The sequence below is a fragment of the Molothrus ater genome, chromosome 6 (assembly GCF_012460135.2).
Source record: "Molothrus ater isolate BHLD 08-10-18 breed brown headed cowbird chromosome 6, BPBGC_Mater_1.1, whole genome shotgun sequence".
Lineage (NCBI taxonomy): Eukaryota > Metazoa > Chordata > Aves > Passeriformes > Icteridae > Molothrus > Molothrus ater.
Window position 1 is genome coordinate 52,666,300 of NC_050483.2, and position 18,447 is coordinate 52,684,746.

At 39.4% G+C, this 18,447-nt stretch overlaps 1 protein-coding gene across 12 annotated transcripts in view; it reads left to right on the plus strand.

The window, feature by feature from the left end:
- The window catches only part of MARK3 (microtubule affinity regulating kinase 3), a 62,377-nt gene that overhangs the window by 10,525 nt on the left and 33,405 nt on the right, over window positions 1-18,447 (plus strand). For all 12 annotated transcript variants that reach the window (XM_036383710.2, XM_036383707.2, XM_036383711.2 and 9 more), the window contains 4 exons: window positions 2,530-2,721; window positions 8,515-8,568; window positions 15,436-15,484; window positions 16,199-16,264. In XM_036383710.2, coding sequence (XP_036239603.1) covers window positions 2,530-2,721; window positions 8,515-8,568; window positions 15,436-15,484; window positions 16,199-16,264 — 361 coding nt within the window. The remainder of the gene's footprint in view (window positions 1-2,529; window positions 2,722-8,514; window positions 8,569-15,435; window positions 15,485-16,198; window positions 16,265-18,447) is intronic.

Below are 18,447 nucleotides of genomic sequence, written 5' to 3' on the forward strand. Positions count from 1 at the left end.
TGCCGAGTGCCCAGGTGTGGAAGGGCTGTAGTTTAAATAGCTCTGATACACTTCTTCTTTTGAGGAAGGTTATCAACTTAGTGAAGTGAAGTGTAAGTAGTACAGCTGTATTCCTGGGATGCTGTACTTGAACTGAAATGAACCTTCCTCTGATATATCCAAGAAATATCCTTATGGCCCTGTACAGAACATCCTGGTCCCTGATCACCAGGGGTAGCAATGCAGGAGGATGTTAACACCTAGAATCAGCAGTTGCTGCTTTTTTCTAGCTGGTCTGAATAATTTGACACTGAGAGGTATGAAAGGAGCTGACAGAGAAGTTCTCTGCATTGTGTGTTGCAAGGTTTGTTAGAAGTCAAAGTTTAGAGAAATACAGAGGATTGGCATTGCTGTGCTAGTGCACACAGGGGTGGCTAAGGTGGCCTGAACAATCAGCACCAGCCTGACATTAAGGACGTGCAAAATACTGAAATTGTTAATATAGGATTTCACTGGCTTTAGTAGGTGCTTCAGTTGTTGACTGCTCGCCCTTCCTCTCCTTGAGAATTACTGATTGATAAACACCCAGTTGTTGCAGGTCTCAAGGTATTATTGAGAACACTGAATTATTATCAAGCCTTGAATTTTTACTGGATATGGTTATGGATGTGCTTCTTGTGCCAGTTATTAGTGGTTTGGAAAAAATGTGTACTCTTGCTCCTGACCTGTGATAAAATTGTTGGACTATGAAATAGGGCAGGATGGGCCTCTCATTAGGAGCACTTGATATTCTGCATGAAAAGAAACTTTGCATTTCACTTCAGCCAAATGTGATCGTGCCTGTAAGAATCCAGGAATGAGAAGCAGTAAATCAGGGTTGGTGTTGGGTGGTCAGGTACATATGGTCTTCTGCAAAGAGGGTTAGTTCTGCCCTTGTGAAATCAGTGGGGTGTTGAAAAGGAGATGCAGCCTCTGTGTTTAGCCCTGCTGCACCTACTCTTGGTATGGCAGGTCCATGTCTACCATGAGCCCCACAAAAAGATGTTGGAAGAATAGAGGAGGGTTCTCAGCAGAAGTACAGGAAATGTTTTCTTGTCTTTAATCAGTTGTACAGCAGCCTGTTTAGGGAGCTCAGTATGCATATCACTTCCTGAAGTGGTGGAAGGGTTTTGTGACCAGAGAAATGAAGTACCTCTATGGGAAGTGCAAATCTTGTGGCAATGCAGTAGCCAGGCAGTAAGGAGAAGCTAAAGCCAGATTGATACTAAAACATTGTGTGTTTTTTAAAATAGAACTATTGAAACAATTTCCAGGAGTTGCCATTGCCATAGACTCCTATCAGTAGCATTTCTTAAAAGAAAGTGTTTTTAACAATAATTTGATCACAACTGTTGCACTCAAATTAACAAATCAAGAAGCCCAAGATGGGAGAGTGTATGGTCACAAGGTTACATCAGGCAAGTGAAACTTGCCAAGTGTCATGCAAGCACGGATTTGTTCATTTGTGCCTGTACTATGGTTGTTAGCTCTTGAGGTATGATCTCATCCTCACACTACAGTGATTTGCAGACTGAATGTTGCTCTATGCCAGTTTCTTGGTTGTCCCAAATGGGTTTCAGCAAGAGGAGGAGTAGTAGAAGAGCAAGATCTGGGGTTTCTGTGATGACTGTGAATTTAATGTGTCATCTTTGGTGGAGTCAGATATTTGTTCCACCTTTGGAGGCCCCTAAACATTTCTAATACTTTGATGAGTGTGGTTGGTGTATGGACCTCAACCATGAGTTAAGAATGTAAGAGGGCACCTGCTCTTTCATAAACAGGCTATCAGGAAGTGAAAAAATACTTAAATCTTAACCATGTAATCTAATGAGTAAAGACTGTTATAGATAATATATAACCATTCCTTTTTGCAATCAGTAGCTATTCAGGGAAATGAGAGTGAAAGGAGCTTGAAAGATTGCAGACAGTGTCTCAGATCTCTGTAACTGACTTTCAGCTTATCAATATTCAAGGTTTCAGTAGATTAGGTAAGATTTCTTTCCTTGTTCTCCAGATCATCCTGGGTGTTTGCAGTCATGTGGATCTGTAGGAACACAAGTTAGTACCACAGGAAAGAAAAAAACCTTTTTTTATTAGTATAAGTTGTCCAATAAGGGTTAACAATTTGTGGTCTTGGAAAATCTGTATTCGTGTTTCCTTTCCAAAGGCTTTCCTGCACTAGTTGTGCAAATGGGAAATAACATTAAACACCTCTATATTTTGTGCCTGACCTGGCAGCCCATGTAAGTTACTTAGAAATGCTCAGCTGTTGCAGTGCAGGTGATATTCCACTGTCTTGACCAGGTGATGAGGTGAATATTGTGTCATGAACTGGGCACCACTTTATTGCCCCCATCAGAACAAAGTTCAGTGTGAGTGTGAAGTTTCAGTTGGATCCTTTGAAGATTTCTTCAAAGGCATTACTGATGTTTTTGAGTGCTGTATGCTTCTCCTCATTGATGTGTTTTGTCTGTGTTCCTCAGCCTTACCATGTGTGTGTTTTTGTTGCAGCACACGTCCCATGGAGACGGACGGCAGGAAGTTTCCTCTCGAACTGGGCGCTCTGGAGCTCGCTGCAGGAACTCCATAGCCTCCTGTGCTGATGAGCAGCCACATATTGGAAATTACAGACTCCTTAAAACCATTGGAAAGGGGAATTTTGCAAAAGTGAAGCTGGCAAGGCACATCCTAACTGGCAGAGAGGTAACGTGGTATGGGTGTAAACAGCAGTGAGTTGCTGTAGGTGTGAAGGTTCTCTTGGAATAGCATCATCTAAGTTGGTGAACATAGAGCACATTTTACTAGAGATATTGCCACTGATGTAGAAAAAAGCAGAAATTGAAAACTATTTTTTTAGAAACAATTACAAAACAATTTCTCTTGGAAATGGTTTCTTAAACTTGTATATTTGGTGAGTCTCTGTCCAGCTGAATTATGTTAAAATTTGCTACTAATATTCTTGGATAAATCCTCCATTTTCAAAAACCAGATCAATATACAGCAATTAAATAAGCTTGTTGGAAGGACTGCCTCTTAGTGTCTCTATACTGCAGGGCTGTATTGGAGGCAAAGTCGGGCATGAGAACTAAATGTTGTCTTAATTATGTTCCAATAGCAGTATTATTTTGTAGCCCAAATGCAGTATTTTCTTGCCAGAGCCATGTATCTCCCAGGAATCCTAGGGTGGATCATCCCAGGGTGTCTGCAGTGCTGGGTGGCCTTGGGAGGACGCTTCAGTTTGTTCAGGGATAGTCTTGTGTCAGTGACAGTTTGCTCAATGTGTGCAGTATAGACAAACTTTCTCTTGCATCTCTTCTTTGAGTCAAACTCAGCTCCATATTTAGTTTCTGCATGGTATTGCAGTGTAATTAATCACTTAATGGTGGTTCTAATTTGGTGAACTATAGTCCTGTCTGCTTGTTACAAGAAGATGTTTCTTGGTGCTGTTTTATTAAAAGCAACTCTGAAGTACTGGAAGAGGGAGAAGCACCTTGCTAACCTTTCCTTGCCAAACCTGTCTGATGAAGTGAATGTTTGCTGATACCAGCAAGGACTTTTACAGAAGCTGTGTTGCTGACTGCAATGCTTTAGTGGAATTTCTCTTTTCTGAGCTATTACAGGGTTCAGTAGCAGGAACAGAGGGAAGAAGAGAGGGGACATCGTTTTGCAAGAGCTATTGAGATAGATTTTAATTTTTTTGGCTGACAGTTCCCATTGTCTTCTGATGTTAAAGTTAGTTCTCATTTGTAGAGAAAGTTTTTGATTAATTCCTTTCCACTTAAGTTCCCTCCTCTTTTTACTGATACTTAAGATGGGATATGCAAGTACTTGTTCAGTATTTCTTTGCTCTTATTATAGCTATAGAACTTGGAGGTAGATATGTGCCACACTTGCAAAAAGTGAAGTACATATTTTTTTACTTGCAGATAACTGTGTTGACCTCTGGTTCATTATTTTTGTTTGAAATTTCAACAAATAAAAGGGACAGTGTAAAATTTTTGGCTAAATTTGGAAAGATTCGAGTACTAAGTTTCTTCCACTCACGTAGAATTGATGTAGTTCAATCAATTCAGAGCATAAGTACTTTCTGGGTTGTGGCCATTGGAATGAGTGTTATTCCTTAGAAGGGAACAATTAAGCTAATTTTATAGGAATTTCTTCAAGATATTTCAAACTTTTTTTTTTTTTAAGAGGGAGAAGAGTAAAATATCTCTTCTTGCTAGATGAACTGTACAATGTTGATAATTTTTGATGCCTGTGACCAGAATTGTTTCCAATATGCTGGATAGCAATTTCCCCAATGTCATTACTTCACCCTTGCCCTTGCTTTTTATATGTATTTATCTGATCAATCTTCAGATTGTGCTAGGCTTTCTCATGGCTGTTAAATTGATGTGTTTTGCTTGTGGTCAGCAACAGCACCAACCTTGTATGTTGAATCTCAGTTTCATTGCTAACTCATCTCCAAGGCTGTTTGAATTGGTTTTCCATTGTGTTTGATGGTGCCTCTTAACTCCTTCAACAGATTGAATCATTATGCTTTGACATCCTCTGCCAAGGCCACTGATACAGATATTAAACAAGATTGGTCCCAAAATCTTGTCCTTGAAAAACTCTTACTCATTTATTTCCAACTTAATATCTCTTTAGCCTCTTTTTTTAGGAAAAAATAAAAACAACTCTGTGCACTTTTCAGCTTATCTAGTTGAAAAATTTCCATGCTGCCTCTTAGATGAGGCTTTTCATTAGTCCAGGTAGTTCTATCTTGTGTGTTTCCACAGGGTACAGTTAACTGTAGGAAAATATGTTGCATTTAAACCTTCTCTTTCCTTGGTTTTTCCCTGCCAGTTTTGAGTTCAGGAATTTTATGATGAATTGGAAAAAAAAAAATTGTCTGCTCATTTCTAAACCCGAGCTCTCCTCTTCTGTTCCTGGTAGATGCTAGGAACCTGTGCTGCAAGAAGGCTTTTTTTTTCTTTCTCCTTTGAAAATCTGCTTCTTGTAAGAATTCCAGGGTCATATTCTCAGCCTGGCCTCAGCCAGATGGCACTTAGCTTTCTGAATTTGTGATTTCCTGCTTTACAGTCTTTCTCCTGCAGCCTGTCCTGTCTTTGTTCCTGTTCTTTTTTCCATCTTATGTACCAAAACCTAAACTAAATGCTTAGTTTTGGGAGTTACACTGAAATGAGTTTTCATCTCTGCTGTGTTCTTGCTGTATTTGAACCCCACTTATCTTTTCCTTGTTAACTGTGTCTCTGTTCTGAATGTCCTTTTAAGTGACCATGTCAGGTTCACTTTTTGGCAAATTCCTTCTTTATATCTCTGTGCTGAGTAGCTTCCAAATCCTGAAGCAGATCAGCACTTTTCTGTCCCTTCCTGGGAGGAGGATATGTTTGTTTAAGCATTCTTTTAGGCTAGTTGCTCATCTCCTTGCATCTGGAGTCCTTCCCTGGGAGTTTTCCTGTTGCTTGAGATGAAGATTTCATGTTTCCAACTAGAATAAGTTCTAGGACTCTTCTTCATTTCCATTTTTAGTGTGTCTGCAGGATGCATGATGAGTGCCCATCTTCAAATTACTGAAAGGAAGAAATGTTCAGCCCTTCAGGGGATGATCAGAACATCATCCTAATTTGGGGGGTTGAATTGTCTTGCAAGGAGTGTGTGGCCAGAGATCAGCTTCACTGCATTGGGGCTGGTGTTTGGACACACCATCCTTCTTGGTCCTCTGCCTAGGAGAGTGTTATTTGTAAGCTGTCTGCCCTTTTGAAACCACAAGTCTTCATTGTCAATCTGCTTTTCTCAATTCTTTGACTGCAATCCGTGTATTTGCTGTTGTAGTTTTATCAAAAGGTGTTTCCTCTGACAAGTTTTCCATACTTGCCAAAATGAATCTAAAAGATAAAGCTACCTTCTGCTATTACTGAGGTGGCCAAAATTATTCTGGACCCTTCTGTTCTTTAAAGACATGTTCAGTTAATAGCCAGGGAGCTGAAGTTTCCCAGTGAGGCTGAATTCTTTCAGAACCCAAGTCTGACTCCAAGGAATCTATTGTCATCTTCTTTCTCTTCTTCTCTTGGAAAAAGTGAAATTTAAGAGGGAGAAAGCATTCTGAATAGTAGCAGTTTGGCCAATTTGGTCAGTGTCCCAACTTCTGATTTCTTTCACTCCCTCATTCAAATCATGTAGGAGGAATGTTTTAAGTCACATTGTTGTGAATGGTGGAAGCAAACTCAGTTTTAATTCTATTAACAATTTCACACAGAATATCATGGCAGTGGTGTAATAGTGTAGATGGACTTGCATTTTTCAGCACTGGCCCTAGCTCACAGTGCATGAAACCATTCCAAATGCACTTTACATAAAGAGAGCAAAGTTTCTGCTTTAAAAGACAATTTAATGTTTTATTAACTGTACTTAGAAAAGTCTCCATTTAACTTGGTCAGAACTGCTCTTGAGGGCAGGCTGCCTTTGCCTGTGATTTGGAGACCTTATCAAGGCACCTGAAGTTGTTCCCTGTTCTGATGATGGGTTCAAGCTCTCACAGCCCATGTTAACACATGGTACTCTCAGTGTTCATATGGATAGGAATTCTCTGAATTCACCCTGCCTTTAAGGCTATAATTAGTGCACTGAACAGGCCTGAGAGTCTGTGTTCTGGAAAACTGAGCTCTGTACCTTCCCTGTATCTCCAGGGCTGAATTTGTTTGACAGTGTCAGAGCTGAGGTGAGCTGGTTTTGCAGTAACACGGCACCTTAAGGCTTGGTGGGTTAAAAAAAAGTTTACATCTTGTAAAGATTCACCAAAATGGTACAGCCAAGAGCAAAAATGCAAACTTTTCTGAGTGGAATGTGCTTACTAAGTGAACAGCTGTGGGTAGTCTTGGGGCACCAGGTCACTTTCAAATAACATTATCTGCTGTTGACAAAGGCAGTGCTCACTACATCCAGCATTAGAAGAGTCCAGCAGTATAATCCAGAATTATGAGAGATTGCAGGACGTGAGTAACTTTGAACTATTGTCACAATGTTAACACAGGCTTAAAGGTAGAGATAAAAATCTTTCTTGGTTTTGTACACAGCTGCTAATATAAAAATACCAATTGCTTAATGCCTTTCTCTCTTGTTTGTATTTTTGAAGTGATTTCTCAAGGTTTTGCAATGGAATTTTGCCTCGGGAAACAGTGATCTATAATTTCAGTAGCTTGCCTTAGAAGAAAACACTCCCAGAGTAAAAACATTCTTAGATGGCTTCTCAGTCATGTCTCATCGTATCTTGCAGCTAGAAGAGCTCAAAATAAGTCTTGAATATCAGTTTCAGAAAACACCATGTCCATTATATAACTCTGTGATGCGCCCAAGCGTTGAGCACTGTTCCCCTCTTACCCTCTCCATCGTGACAATCCATCCCTGTGTTTTTGCACTTGAATGTAGGGATATAAATTGGCTTTGATGTAAGATATTCTTTATTCCATATGTCACCAACCCCAAGTTAATGAGGTGACAAAGATAGCTCCAAGTGATGCAGGGAAATGGGAGCTGTGGCATGGGAAGGAGCAGCATCTACTGTTTGAGCCAAAAATTGAAGTGGAGTTGAAAGCCTTTGCTTTGCACCAGTGAGGTATTATAATCAGCTGAGTTGCAGCATCTTGCCTCTTTGAGAGGCACCATCTCCTTCTGTAGAGCTTCTTCTGGTATGTTTAGTCTCTAATTTAGAAAGAAAAAATATCAATTGACGTGTAATTCTAGAAAGATTCTCATTTCTTGTTCAACCTCATCCAGTATGCAAACTGCATTGCACTGAAGTTTCTGTTGCCTATTTATTGCTTCAAATCTTCAGGTTCTGACTAGTTAGCATGGTATAGAATTCTCTTCTGCTTATTGTGTGAATTTTTTATTATGTTCTTTAATATTTCTGTGCAACATTTACTGAAAAGAGGAGAACAAGGAATGTACTTACCCAAAGTGTTGTACTACAGCCAATGTATTTTTGTTGATTTCCAAGTGATACTTTTTTTAATACCCATCAGGGAACAAATTGACACAAATATTTAGTGAATTTCCAAAGATGAACTTACTTCTTGCCAAATTTATGTGGAAATGCTTTCAATATGCTCAGAAATCTCTCTGCTTTTAGAAACTGCCAGTGCCCAGTCACTACAGTATAATCTGTTGTGTTATTATGCTGTGTAAATATTATCTGTAGGCACACTGCTCTCTATCGGGGCACTGTCTGCTGCTGGAGCTTCCACTGTCATGACTGTGATGGTCTTAATGTCAAGTCAAAGACTCAGCAAGCTTCTCATCTTAATATCCTTAAAATGCCAGGGTTTTTGCATTCCTGCTTCTAGTTTAAATACAAGTGTATAATTTGCAGAAGGACCTTAAGCGTTTTTTGTGTAATTTTCATGTTTTCCATGTCTGTTACTGGATTTGAGCATGTTGTAATAATGTGGTATTGTTCCTATGGAAAACACTGATCATGAACTCTTCCTTTAGGTTGCCATTAAAATAATTGACAAAACACAGCTGAACCCAACTAGTCTACAAAAGGTATGTTTTTACATTTAATCTTTCAACTCTATTATGACTTGTTTGCTTCCCCACCTCCTTCCATTAACCCTGAATGCCTGTGCTGGAGAATCTGAAGCATTGCATACCTTTGCACACATCTGACTACTGTATTTAATAACTGGTTTTGTAACAGATATTTCTGACAGCCCTGCAGTTGTTCAAGCTGAACTCATGTGGAGCTGTAAACTGAGAAAACAGTGGTATTTGCCACTTCCTTTGTCTTCCAAGCAGAGCTGACTCTGTAGAGAGGACCTGTGGTTTGGTGTCATGCCCCCATGTCTCCTTTGTGACGGTTGCTTTGTTAAACTTAGAAATGCAAAACTTATGTTCTGTCCTCTTAAACTGGCCTTGAAAATACTGCCTGTGGACTGAAGGCCAGGCAGTATCTGGGCCTTTCATGTAGCTTGCAGCAGGAGAGGTGATGCAGTTGTATGAAACAAATTGGGCCATGTCTATTCTGGTTTCTTCCCTCTAGCTCTGAATGTTTAATGTGCTGTTACAGTTGTATCACCTTATCTTTTTAGTACAGAGTGATAAACCCTGCTCTGTCATTAGGCAACCCAGTCTGTTTGGGAATCCGTGCAGGAAGTACATTTAAACGTTACTTTTACTTGGGACTTCTCTAACTCTGTCCTTTTAAGTTCTGCAGTCAAAGGCTTTTTGTTTACTTTTGAGTACTTTGATAAAAAACCCCTTGAAATATTTCTGTTTGAGCAAGAGAATATGCAGAATTAACCTGCAAACAAAATGAAAGAGGATAACTAGAGTAAACTGTAGAATATACACATTTGTATTTTATGCAAATACTAAAAAGATCACTTGACTAGACTTTTTATCAAGATTAATGGTGCAAAAGTAAATTGGAAAAACACACAAGTTCTTACATTTTATGGTTTCATTGAGAGGCAAAGAATAACCTGTAGAAGAAAGGCTCCATCAGCTGAGCAGGTGGCAGCTTTGTATGACTCTGTAGACAGGGTAAAAGTTGATAATCTGGTTCCATTTTTCTCAGAATTTTTCTCAGTTTAGTCCCTGAGGTTACTGGTGGTTTCTGGGTAAGCAGGGTGAAAATAAAGTGCAAATTAGGTAATATGGTGGATCAGATAAAGTTGATTTCTGTGGCAGATTGCAACTTGAAATGCCTAAATAAAAATGGTTGAATGCTTGAAGCACTTGAAAGTGAAACAAAAGCTGTGTGATAAAAATGGGAAATATCAGAGCATGGGAAGAATGGTCAGAGAGAAGTAAAGATGCCATGTTTTCAGTTCAAAATGTAAAATCATAGTCCTTCAGATGGTGTTACTTGAGATTGGGCTCTAATGCCAGTTTGAGCTCATATGGGGATACAATACAAACCTTTTACAAGTCACAAGTGTTCAGTTGGAAAAGCTACAAGCTGGAAGTGTGCATGATGGGCCTTTGATTACTGGGTTTCAGCTGGCTCAGTGTCCACTCACGGCTCCATCTCTGTTGTAATTTAATTTTTATTTAGAATTTATAAAATTAGATTATGAAGTGTGATTTGTAGTGTGATCTTGTGTACCACTGGATTTCTTACCTGGGAATCTGGAAGAATAGTACCAAATAGCAGGGCAGATATCAGATCAAATTTATGGAGTGAAATTGCAAATGTGCTCTCGTCTCTGAGCTCATTTGTTATACGAGCACAAAAAGAATTTAGTACGGTGTATCAGTTTTTAATTCAAAAACTGAAAGCAGCTTTATTAAAATTAAATTCCTGCTTGCCATAGGAAGCAGGGTGAATGCCCAACATCCAACTTGCCAGCTTTGCCTGACCAAGGCTTTTCACGTTGCAAGCCTTTGCCCCTTCCCCCAGCACCGCCGGCAGCGCCGCAGCCTCGGTGCCTTTGGAGCCAGCTGCACACAGGACCTGTGCATGCGGGGGAAGCTCAGAGGGAAGTGCTTCTGATCTTGCACTTCTGCAGAGAGAGATAAAATATTTGAGGTATGGTGGGGAGGGAAGGGCTGTGCCCAGAAGAGGGTGTGTGTACAGCGTCTCAGCTGCGGTGTAGCTGCATGCCCGAGTCATCCTTAGGTGGGGAAACAAATGGTGATTAAAGGCCGCCAGTTCTGGTTTCTTTGTGTTCCGTCTTGCACATCGATACTTCAGCTGCCAGGAAGAAGTTAACCTTGTTAGGGACAGGCTTTGCTTTCCGGAGCAGTAATTCTTGGTATGCCCTCCCTGACAGCTCTGTGCTGACACTCAGCAGCACAGCTCTGAAGGGTCGGGTTTCTGCTCTGCTGCTGAGGAAGTTCTGTGGCAGCCACATGCAGCTACTCCTTACTGTTGTTTTAGGACCTAATTACTGCTCTGCTGCTCTTGCTTAGTGAAGAGGAAGCTGTAACTGGTACTTCCCTGCTTTGAAAGAAAAGGGAATTCTTAGAGGTTTTTTTCCCATGCTGGCAGTGTTAGTCATAATCACTGTTCTCCACAAATGGACTTGTGTGTGCAATTCCAGTGGATCTTGGTCTCACTGCAAACAAGTGCTGATGCTACAGAGTTCACTTCCTCCTAGACAAAAAATAAAACAGTTTGGGTTTTTTTTTCCTTTGATTTGCCAATGCCATTATATGCAACGGGTTTTTTTTTTAGTAAGCCCATGTAATAGCACTAAATCATTTCTCATTTTCCTGTTTTAGAACTTGGCTCCTCAGCCAAATATTTTTGTTCATTATGTGCAGATGTTTTGCCACTTACTTGGGCAATACTTATTGTTAAAGCATTTAAGTGTTCTTAAACATCAATTTTAACATGGTTCATGTCCTTTCTGACCATGGGTCAATCAGTGTTTTAAGAACTTCAAGAAAAGTATGAGAATTTTAAATGCTCAGGCTCTTCTGTTGGTAATGTGTATCCCTTTCTGTTTCCAAGTTGTGCTTAGTTTGAGGCAAACTTGTATTGTGTGAAGGCTTTTTGCTTGAGGTTCTTTATTAGATGTAGGGCATATTTCAGTGAGCAGTTACCAGGAGAAGCCTCATACACAGGTCAGGCTTGAGCTGGCTTGGGACAGCATCCTGTAAAAAGCCTCCTCCTTTAAAGGACAAGGTGACCAGGAGGGGTTGGTGCTCTGCAGCTGGCACTGACTCACTTTTTAGAAAACTTTTTCAGTATTTTTAAAATAATTTGTTACAGTCTTGTGATAACTACTGTGGGAGCACTTCTAGTCTGTGTTTTGCTGTGTTATAAGAGAGTTAACCTAAAAGAACCAGCTCCCATTGCTGGTTCGTTGGGGTTTTTTTATTCAGTTTTTTAGCTCACAGCATTAATTAAATGGCATTCTTTTCCTGTATCTGACATGGCTTGCACTCAAAGGACCAGACCACAACAAAGCTGAAAGCCATTTGTTTGGCAGACTAAGGATGTTTGTCTTTGCCTGGAAACGTTTGTAGAGCTCCTGTTGACGGAAAATGAGCTGTTCAACAAGCTGGGAGTAGTTTTGGATCTCAGCATTAGAAATTAAACTGATGAGAAGTGTTTTCAGTTGTTTGTGTGCCTTTATAGTTTCATTATGACAAGTAATTTCCTAATACTAAGAAAATAAGTTTCTGTATTGAGAACCTTCGTGTTACATTTTCTGATATTACACCTTGTTCTGTGTTCCTGTGGGCAGGGAACCTCAGAGGTGTGAGGTTTTATCATACCTGGCTGTTTGCAATGAATTTTATTGTGTGATGATAGTTACTAGGTCATCTCCCAGAAGCTGATGCACATAACAAAATCTGTAAAACCTTTATCCAGCATACTTTGGGAAAGTTGTATGATGTGTACATTTTATTCCTCTATCAGAAATAGACTATAATACATATTACAATGTCAGGAATTTATAGAAAATATATCTATTTTGCCAGATATCCCCATCTTTGTCAAAATATGACATATAACAGATAAACTGACTAAGGGTGCATGATCTAAAGTGCATTTATCTAACTAAACTTACAGTTTGGTGGTGGTTGTATCCTATTCTCAAGTATTTTTATTTTTAATTTCCTCTGAGGCAGAAATAGTCTGTTTTTTAAAAGAGCTTGTTCCTAGTCACCCACTTGAACAAATGGCTCATGAAGTAGAAGCTGCTTTTGACATGCTTCATTTGGGTTAGTAAAGCAGAGTAGTCATTTTGTGGACCAGTGTTTTGGTGAGGGTCTGACCCAGTAGGCTTTATCTGGGTATTGGGGGTGGAAGATATCAGATACCAATTGAGAGTGAATTAATCCAACTCTCTTTGAAATTGTAAAAACTGATAAGAGCCTTTCCGTTATATAAGCTGTGATTAAAAGTATTAATGGAGTATTCAGAATATATTATACACCAGTTTAGCTGAAATGAATGAAAGGCAAGAAAAAAATAGCTATAGATTCAGCTGCTTTTAAATTCCTGATGATCAAGAGAGAGTCTGATGTATTCTACCCTGTCTGATTACATATGAAAAAGCTCCAGAAATAACATAGTTTAAAAAAGAAAAGAAGGCAATTTTACCTCTCTAGAGGATAAAGAAAACGTGTGCACAGAGGTTTTGAAACTGTTTTGCATGGCCAATAATTTACCTGATCAATCAATCGTGATTTCACTTGAGCAGCTTGTCATCTAGCAAAGTCATCTACCCAGGCACAGACCTGGGTAACAAGATAATCAAAAGCATTTGGAAAACTGTTTGGTTTTTCTCTGTTCAGGTCGTGTGCCAGTCCCAGCTGGTGCTGGAGCAGGGAGGTCTCCAGGGCAGTGCAGTGAGGATTGCTCCCCAGATGCTGGCATTTGCAGAAATTCTGTGATTCTGAAATATCAGAAAGCAGAGAATGGTTTGAACAGCTGCCCTCCAAATTGTGAATTTGTCCTATAGATTTATTGAAAACCCACCCCTTGCATTTTCTTTTATTAATAATCACAAAGGCCACAAGGATTTTGTTTTGTTGACTATTTGGTTGTTTTCTGTTTATTTCTAATGTTTCATCCTTTTTTTTTATTACAAAGTTTCACTTTTTCTTTGGTATTACTGAGTAAATACACTTACAGGTTTTGAGTTGTTACTAATATATGTAGGCATACCAAATTTCTTCACTTTATCTGACATCTGACCTGAGCCAAATCTTCCAGCACCACTTTTTTTTTTTCCTTACTGTAATTAACTATGCTGTTATCCCTATCCTGTATTTACAAAACTCTTGGGTTTTTTCCTGTGTCTGCATTTGCTTGGAGCTGTGGAATTCTATTCTGCTTCAGTCTCTCTACACAAAGTTCGGTATGATGTTAAGTTACTGATATTCCAGTAGAAATTTGTGTTAGGTATCTAATAAAACCTCTTGATTACTCCCACTTTTTGAAGCATGCTGTTAGAGAATAATTGACACTGAAGAACATCAGCCCTCTGGAGTCTTGGGCTGGCATGTTTGGCTGAGCTGCAGAGGGAGAACAGCTACACACCTGTCTGCCATGTAGTGTTGTGCATAAAAAGAGAATTCTTTGCTTTTCTGAATACAAGAGTATTTATGCTTCAAGGGTTTTTTTTTGTAATAATATTTTATCTTGGAACTGCTTTTCATTAATCTGCTATTTACCAGCTTTGTTCAAAGCAATGTTTTATAGTGCAGAAACACCACCTGTGGCATTTTTAGTATTATGGTTATGAATTTGTGTTATCTTACAATAGTCTTTTGCAGAAGAGAGGTGAAAATAATTTACAACTGTTCAGTCATGACTTTGCTTTCATTTCTAGTTTGTTAAATGTCACTCCATATTTTCATTAAGTTGCAGAAGGACAGAGTTTGCTCTGTGTGACAGGCAAAGTTGAAATCTTCAGAAATAGTTACTCAATTACAGCCCTCTTCACACAAGTATTGGCAGTGGGGGAGGGACACACAGGACATGAAACATGACAATATCCTTACAATCTCTGGATTTAGGGCAGGGGATATAATGTCATCCTGCAGCTTGAAATGGGCAGTTGTCCCTCACCACCATCCTGCTGGGGTGAGCTAGAGATGGAGTGATTTTAGATGGGAAAGTTGTGTGTTTTGTGAGATATTTTTGTTAAATAATTCCTGTACCTTGTGTGTCAGTCAGGGTTAACAGCAGTGCTTGCAGGAAGGGAAGCAGCAGATGGGGTGAGGAAAGCACCATTTGTGTTCTGCCCTGTTAATTTTGGCCAGTCCATTCAGGGTGCTGCACTGACCAGGCAGTGCCTGGGGGTGAGTCAGGGGAGCTGTGCCTCAGTTGCCTTGCAACAATGCTTCTGAAGGGCTCAGGGGTGGCCTTGTCTTCCCTTCTCTCCTTAGAACTTGCTCCTTGCTGGTGTAGGTGGATAACATGGTTTTTGCACAATATAAACAGCTGATTTTTCACCTGTGAGCTGCTGTTGTAGCACAGTAGTTCTTGGGCTTTAACAAAGTTCTGAAGAATGCTGAATTCATACTGCAGTGGTCTTCTGAAGGTGTTCTGGTGGGGATTCACAACAATTTGGAGCTGTACTTTTTGTGAAGGGAGTGAAAGATGTGTGAGATGTGCTGGTCAGCAGGAAGCTGCATGGGCTCACAGTGCTCTTCTGACCCCAAAAGTCTGCGAACCACAGGGCTAAGGTCACTTCTTTCCTGAGCTGTCTAGAGTTCTTCCTGGGTCTTTGCAGGTTTTTGAGTGTTGATTTGCTTGGGAGGGGTGGTAAGCAGGCATTTAACTCTTCCTTTCAAAAAGTGCTCATTTCATGAACTACGTTGATAATGTTTAATAATGTTTGCTCTTTCTGTTTAAATGACTATATCTAAGTCTTCAGTCTTTAAGGAGAATGGCTGTTTGTTAGTGATTTCATTAACTTATTTTACGTTTTATGTTTATTTCAGCTCTTTAGAGAAGTAAGAATAATGAAGATCTTAAATCATCCAAATATAGGTATCTTGTTTCTTTCACATTATTTCCATCTCTGGAGAAATTTTAGCTTTTTCACTGTTAAGATTGCTGTGGCATGAGTTTAAAAGATTATTTTGCACTGGAGTATGAATTTACTCTAAGATAGCAGTAATAACTGGTATTTCAGAACTGTGTGTTTAAAAAAATAAAATAAACATTGTGATCCCATTGCACAGAACTGTTATTTGCATAGCTAACTGATAAATTTTCTCCTTTTGAATATAGTATTGATTTTTGACTGAACTCAGGTTCTCATTATAAATTAACACATACACCAAAACCAAGAAGTGGTCAAGAATTTTTTCAAGTTTGTACATTTAAATGATGTGGTACTCCTATGGGACTGTCAGCAGGCTGGTAACTGATTTGTCACCACATGTGTCAGTTCAGTGCACATGTGTGGCTATTGCTGATGCTCAAATCTGTGCATGTTCTGCTTAGTTTAGTTATGTTCCCATGTAAAAGAAGCAAAGTATTGGTTCTTGAGAATATGTTGTTCTGTATGAGTTGACCAAATGTGTTATAGTATTTTCTACTTAGGAGCATTGGACAGAAAGCTTCTTTAGAGTAAATAGTCTGATATTGTCAAGTGGCAGGCAAACAGTTTGGGCATTTTTCTCTCACAGAATTCTGTGGGGTGTTAACATAATGCTTCTGCAGCTAGTTAACTGATGACTAAATGTCTTTCTTTTCTAGTGAAGCTATTTGAAGTCATTGAAACTGAAAAAACTCTCTATTTAATAATGGAATATGCAAGTGGGGGTAAGTACCTCTTTGCTGCAGTGACACACTGCAGATTGCCAAGTGAGAGAAAGCACTTGTTTGCTTGAAAGTTTTGCTTTCTTTTTCAGCAAATATTTATGTCAAGGTAGTGTAAAATATTAAGCAAAATGTTTAATATTCACTGGGACTTGTTTGGTCAACATAAATAATTCATGTAACTTGTAAAACCAGCTTCTAAATTTACTACAACTTAGTAACATTTGCTTTTTTTTCACAACTCAAATTAACTGGGAATCTTTTCTCAGCCACTGATTGTTCCTGCCCATAACAAATACCAATGTTCTCAATTTACTGTATTCAGTTCTCTACCTCTGGTGTCCTATTTTGTATAAGATATTTGGTAAAATCATATTCAGATGAAACATTTCTGTGTTTGTTTAATTGTTGCTTTCAAAAGCATGAGCGCTGCAACTTCTGTTTTTAGATGTTGATGACATCTTACATATCTTAATCACAGGCCTTCTACTGTCATGAATTGTTAGGCTTAGCCTTATGCCATTTTAGAAGGAGCTTAAATGCTCTTCCTGATTCTACAGGGGATGGAAAAATGCACTTTGTGCAGTGTCAGATATTTTCACCAGAGCCAGAATTAAGGTATTCAGGCTTAAGTTACTCCTTGCTGGCTAGAACTTAATATCACTCAGCTTGTCAGTGTGACCCTGGAGCACCAGCATGTGGGAATCTCAAACAGTTGGGGCTTTTCTTTAGGGGCAGGAAGGAGATAGACTTTTTTCAGAGAAAATCAGTGTTGAATTCAGACTGTTACATTAGATTATGTGAAGTTGAATGAATTGCTACAACTAAAGCAAGATTCTCTACCCACCTGTCTTTTCTTCCAGCAGCTTCCTAAATGCTCAGCCAAGGTTTGCTTAAACAGGAACAGAGTGGGCATTATCCCATTAAAATATTGACTAGTACAGGTGTTTGGGGAGACATCTCTGTGTTGTTTGATGGTACTAGACTTAAAAGTGAAGTCTTATTGCCATCTAGTGATTGGCTTCTAGGAGGTAGAAAGGCCAGTGGTTCTCTGAAGGAGTGAGGACCTTTCCTGGGATGATCAGGGAGAGGTAAGTACTGTACTGGTCTAAAAGGCCAAGAGCTGTACCTGTTGATGTGCCATGCAGTGCAAGACAGGAGTGGCTGGCAAGCACAGTGGCAGGCATCAGCTTCCCTGTTTGCTCTTTGTCAAGGTAGAGGTCATCATGTTGCACATGAACTCTGGCTGCAGGATGAAAGACATTATTGCTGCAGCTGCAACACTTCACATAAATTGGGGATAATTCTTTCCCTGGTGTCTTTTTCCCTGATTTATGAAGAAGTGTTCAGGTTTGCTGCTTCAAGGTTTTTTAAGAAACAGCTGTGAAATACAGCTGGGAGAGTTACCTGAGTTGAGGATTACAGAATGCACTGCAGAGGGAAGACTATTTTATGGGATGTCCTGACATTCCCTCAGATGGCTCAGTGGTTGCTTTTCCTGCAGTGTGACTCCTTTTTTTTATTGCAATCTGGTGGAGTTGTGTCTTTTAAAAAAATAAATATATTACTCAGCTCTTCCCTTGTGAGGTGGCTGTCTACAAAACCATGTTTCCTTGCTCAGTAGGGAATGTTTAAATATTTGAACCACTTCTGATTTTATGGTTTTTGCATACTAGTGAGGATTTTCAAAAACTGTGCTATTATTCTGTGTTTGTAGTTCTTACGTACATGACTGTTGGTTTTTAGTAGAGAAAATCTCCCATACTTTCACAAGCATGTCAGTGTTTCATGGGCCAGTGGCCTGCACCTAAAGCTCAGACATTGTAGTCTGTATTGATGTGCTCTAAAATGACTGCATTGATTAAAGAGGGGAAAAGCTGAAACACAGTAGATCTTTAGTAATCTTTGGTCATCCACAGCTGTACAACAGTGGCCTTGTTCTGTGTGTTTTACAGGTGTGATGGTTGTGTGAGGGATTTATCAGTGTGTCCTGCTGTGCTCATTCTTGACCCTCCTTGTGGGTACCTCTTCCAAGCCTAGGTTAAAGCTAAGGTTTTGATTTTGTTTAGAACCATTTTATACACATGAACAAATTAAAATTCTAGCGTTGGTATTTTTTACATTTACATTTACAAATATCATTAATTGTTCTCATATATGAAACTTTTGCTTTCTGAAGCAAAAGA